General features: G+C 37.5%; 1 protein-coding gene across 1 annotated transcript; it reads left to right on the top strand.

The window, feature by feature from the left end:
* Positions 1–4,479: 4,479 nt before the first annotated feature.
* LOC116641305 (olfactory receptor 13C3) lies at positions 4,480–5,448 on the top strand. The gene has a single exon (XM_032418975.1). The coding sequence runs from the start codon at positions 4,495–4,497 to the stop codon at positions 5,446–5,448; it is 954 nt and encodes a 317-aa protein (XP_032274866.1). The 5' UTR covers positions 4,480–4,494.
* Positions 5,449–5,678: the final 230 nt, after the last annotated feature.

Here is a 5,678-nt window from a genome sequence, read left to right as displayed (position 1 = left end):
ATACAGGTGAGTCTTGAATACCATGACACCGTACCTTTTCAATCTATAGTTAAAGCTATTATTAATATGAATTTGTAATGTTAATAATCTGGTATAATATAGATACCAGTTTATTATTATCAAAATATAGCCGTGAATCATTATTATTGATAGTATTTCATTATTATTTGTATAATGTCTCTTAATCCTTAAAACAATTTCCTTATGCTATCTCATTTTCTGACAATATCCTTGCAAGGAAAGTAGAGCAGATATTTTTATCACTATTTTACAAATGAGAAGACTGAGGCTATAAATTAGGAGCATAGAACCTCAAACCAAAGACTTTTATTTTAGTCTGAGGTACTTTCCCCCCATGCTAAACCCATGTTATATATATATATTCCAATGAATATTAGGTGATCCTCTATACTTACAGTGCATAAACTGTTAATTATCTGTATAAGATGGCAGCTTGCTAGTACTGCCTGAAAGATACTTTAAAAAAATTAAAACCTGCTGCAAATTAAATATGACATATTGAAGTTTTCCTAATCATTAAGCCACAAATACTACATAGGATAATTGCTTAAGAGTTTAGGAAGTCAGCCCCTTTATTTATTCAGTCAAACCCCCCATCTATTATGTGCAGCCACTGTATTAGGCTTACCTGTTAGAGGGGTGAGCCAGACAGACAAGCTACTTCTCCTGTGTCTCTTGTTATCTGACAATATAACAAGATCACCAGTTTGAAGAGAGCTGGGAGCAGAAGTAGCAAGACAAGTCTGGCTCAAGAAGGGCTTGAATTAGTGAGGGGTTTCCTGCCTAGGAGGGAAAGGCCTGGACCTTTGGGTCCTACCTGGAACATCTCCATGTAGCCTAAGAAGTCAGTGTCTTGCTGTGTTCTTTTTGCATTGACTAGGTTGATTAGAGTGCTCATGTCCCTTATCCAATGCATCCTCTGACCAATTTCTCAACTGGGGAGAATATTGATTTATTATAAGAAGTAGTGTAGAATAATTGTAGAATAATTGCCCCTTCCCTCTGGGCACTGTTGAATGAATGCAATCAATTTGTTTTTGTGACCCCAATATTTCTACAGTTCTTGCTGAGCATTCCCTTCTGTTGATAATTTCTATACAGTTTTAATGATACCAGTTAGACATATTAGTAATGTAAAGATAATGGGCTTTGGATCTTTCCTCTGCTCATTATTCCAACTGAACCAATTTCAAGGCACATAGGGTTCTGAAATAAGAGTTGGCTACATAAGTGAAATGAAGATCTTTCTTCCTCCCTCCCTCCCTCCCTCCCACCTTCCTTCCCTCCCCTTTAAAGGAAGTTCTGGACTTAAGCTGAAAAAAATAAAAATTAACATCTCTTTGTGGCTATTTTTTCAACTCTAAAATTGAGATCTTTATTTATTTTTTAATTTTTTAAAGATTTTATTTATTTATTTATTTGACAGAGAGAGAGAGTGCACGTGCAAGCAGGGGAAGTGGCAGGCAGAGGGAGAGGGATTGTGGGGCTTGATCCTAGGACCTGGAGATCATGACCTGAGCTGAAGGCAGATACTTAACCAACTGAGCCACCCAGGCACCCTAAAATTGAGATTTTTATATTCCCTTGTTTGTCTTTCTCTTCAGAGTTGAAATATTTCTACTGTGTTTTCTTAACTAAAATTTTCCTGTACTGAGAATCCTTTCGTCAAGTTGGATTTCTGGCTCTAAGTAATACCTGTTCTACAGGAATTTTCCCAACTACTGTCCCATGACAAACAAAGTGGTAGAGTGGGGGAAGTGTGGCTCTGCTGAAATTCTCAAAACTGTTAGCTCACGGGAAGCCTAAATTTGTGATTTTGCCCAATGTTAAATCTGGTGGTGATTTTGGAAAGATCAATTTTCACATCTAGTCAGTAATTAGTGACAACCCCATTAATATACACACCTTAAGTCCTTGTGTTACATTTCTGATTAAAAACTCTCATAAAATCATAGTATGATGGCAATTTTTGGAGAGTACTAATACCACAGGGTCTAAGCCCTCAACCCATGCTCTGTGCTTTGTAATGATGGACCCCTTCCTTACCAAAAGAAATGCAAATTCTCTGCCCAAGCTTAGAGACTCTCTGTGTACTACTATGCTTTCTTTTTCAGATGTGCTCACTACCACCCCTCCACAGAAACTCCCTTGTCCAAAAAGGATGTGCTCTGTTTACTCCTAACTTTGGCTCAACTTCTCACTTTTGGGCTACCCCACTTCTCCTCTTTTCTTGCAAACCTTTCTAATTCTTCCTATGCTTCCAGATCTGTCCCAAGTCTGAAACACTTCCCAAGTTCTCCTTCGCATGATTTATTTCTCATAAGCTTCTTCCTTATGGGAAAATTGATAATTTTCACTCAAACTACATAATGTAATTATATTTATGATGTGTTTTCATGTGTACTTTTCCTATATCCCTAACTGAATTGTGAGCTTTGTAATGGCAGACACTTTACATTATTCTTTAGTTTATCCTTACTGTGCTTGGAATATGACGAAGTTTAAGGTAGGCTATCAGTAATATTCTAAAACTGTTGTAGTAGTCTGGCACAAGTTTAAACTGCTTTTTTAAAAAAAATATGTCTTTTAATAATATTTTTTCTTAAGAGTCTATAACAACATGATATGAATTTGGAGCTTTCTGTAAAACACAAAAGTATGTTCTTATTTTCCAGATTGGCATTCCATTCCATAATAAGGCAAAAGAAAATCAATTTAGATCAGAAAAATCTGGATACTCTGTCAATTCAGTGTAGATTAAACCCTTGCTACTCAAGTGCTTTCAAGACCTTTGCATAAGTACCACCTGTCCACTTACAAGAAATGGAGAATCTCAGGATCTGCCCTGAACTCTAAAACAGAATCTAAACTTTTTCAAGATACCCAGATGATTCATATGTATATGAAAACCAGTGAAGCTATGAGCTAGATTTTTTTTTTTTTTAAGAATCTCTATGTCCATGTATCATATGACCTCACTGATATGAGGAATTCTTAATCTCAGGAAACAAACTGAGGGTTGCTGGAGTGGGGGGTGGGGTGGGAGGGATGGGGTGACTGGGTGATGGACACTGGGGAGGGTATGTGTTCTGGTAAGCGCTGTGAATTGTGCAAGACTGTTGAATCTCAGATCTGTACCTCTGAAACAAATAATGCAATATATGTTAAGAAAGAAAAAAAGAAGAAGAAGAATGTAGCAGGAGGGGAAGAATGAAGGGGGGGAAATCGGAGGGGGAGAAGAACCATGAGAGACAATGGACTCTGAAAAACAAACTGAGGGTTCTAGAGGGGAGGGGGTTGGGAGGATGGGTTAGCCTGGTGATGGGTATTGAGGAGGGCACGTTCTGCATGGAGCACTGGGTGTTATGCACAAACAATGAATCATGGAACACTATATCTAAAACTAATGATGTAATGTATGGGGATTAACATAACAATAAAAAAATTAAAAAAAAAAAAAGAATCTCTATGTCCAACATGGGGCTTGAACTCACAACCCCAAGATAAAAAGTCACATGCTCTACCTACTGAACTAGCCAGGCACCTCTCTGAACTAGACTTGATTTGAACCTTGAGCTCCACTTATTATTTACTGTCTGGTTAACTTTGAACAAGCTCCATCTTTTATATTTGGAAAAAATGGGGCTAATATAAAGAATGATTATATTTTGTAAAGCATAAAGTGATGCATATACATACACATATATATAATTATTTAAAATATTTAAACCTTATTACTATTTTCTTAGATTGACTTAAATAAGTCAAGATACACTGTGAAGCTACAGAATAAAATAAGTTAGAGACTATGTAATGTTCTCCAAAGATTGTAACATTCATGCAGTGATCTTGTCCTAGGAACAGTCACAAAGGATAGTAAGAGGGGGCTGGAATATGAGATCAACAACTAACTATATTTAAACAGACATTAAATTTTATTTTATGCTATTCAATATATTAATATTAAATGTATATAAAATGCACAATTAACTGACTAACATAAGATATATAGTATCAGGCATAGAAAGAGATATATACCAAGTTCCTGTGAAATGGTGACCATGGTGTCATTGCTGAATCCCATTTCTAGTCCTTGTTGAGTAGACTTTGCCATCTCCACTGCTTGCTTTCTGGGGCAGAGGAAGTCAGGCTCATAGTTGGTAATTAGTCAGGAGTTTAGAAACCTTAACACAGGAACATGTCAAAAGCAGGAAAGGTTACTTCTGTATGTTTGTCTGATCATAGGTGGAGCTTTGCATATTAGCAGTGGGCATCAGCACTTCTCTCATTCCCAATTTCACTGATTCCTAGTCACACACATTGTTGAAGATGACTGGATGTCAGAGCTTCAAGCAAACACTCCTTATAACACCATCTGTAAAAATGAGTTGTTCAGGTAATTTGTAACATTTGTTTCTTGGCAATGAATGTATTTTTATTAGATCTTCCCTTGACATACTGAAAGCAGGTGACATGGATAAAATTAATCAGACATTTGCATCAGAATTTCTTCTTCTGGGACTCTCTGGTTACCCAAAACTTGAGATCATTTACTTTGTCCTAATTCTAATAATGTATCTACTGATTCTAACTGGCAACGGTGTTCTGATCATAGCAAGCATCTTTGATTCCCGTCTTCACACCCCCATGTACTTCTTCCTGGGCAACCTCTCTTTCCTGGACATCTGCTATACATCCTCCTCTGTTCCCTCAACTTTGGTGAGCTTAATTTCAAAGAAAAGGAACACTTCCTTCTCTGGATGTGCAGTACAGATGTTCTTTGGGTTTGCAATGGGCTCAACAGAGTGTTTGCTCCTTGGCATGATGGCTTTTGATCGCTATGCAGCCATCTGTAACCCTCTGAGATACCCTGTCATCATGAGCAAGGTGGTGTATGTACTGATGGCTTCTGTGTCATGGCTTTCTGGTGGAATCAACTCAATTGTGCAAACATCTCTTGCCATGCGATTGCCTTTCTGTGGGAATAATATTATCAATCATTTCACATGTGAAATATTAGCTGTCCTTAAGCTAGCTTGTGCTGACATATCCCTCAATATTATCACCATGGTGATATCAAATATGGCATTCCTGGTTCTTCCACTGCTGGTCATTTTTTTCTCCTATATGTTCATCCTCTACACCATCTTGAGAATGAACTCAGCCACAGGGAGACGCAAAGCCTTTTCCACTTGCTCAGCGCATCTGACTGTGGTGATCATATTTTATGGTACCATCTTCTTCATGTATGCCAAGCCCAAGTCTCAAGAATTGCCTGGGGAAGACAAGTTTCAAACTTCAGACAAACTCATTTCCCTGTTTTATGGGGTAGTGACCCCCATGCTAAATCCTATAATCTATAGCTTGAGGAATAAGGATGTAAAAGCTGCTGTAAAATATCTTCTGAACCGAAAACCTATTCAGTAAGTATTTCCTATACAGAAAATGCAGGTCTTTGTGTAATAGGCATGAAGATGGACTCATAGGTCAATTAATAAAAACCTTATTTGGAGAAACTATGGTTAAGGAGAGATATTTTTATTCTTCCCCTTCCCTAGTCCTACTCAGCTAGAATTTCTGAGAACTGTAGTTCACTTTCAACTCGGTTTCCAAAATGTCCAGATCAAGAGCTCACAAGCATGGCAAATCCATTAGAA

This window comes from Phoca vitulina, unplaced genomic scaffold (genome assembly GCF_004348235.1).
Source record: "Phoca vitulina isolate PV1807 unplaced genomic scaffold, GSC_HSeal_1.0 scaffold21, whole genome shotgun sequence".
Lineage (NCBI taxonomy): Eukaryota > Metazoa > Chordata > Mammalia > Carnivora > Phocidae > Phoca > Phoca vitulina.
This window is presented reverse-complemented; position numbering and strand designations above follow the sequence as displayed.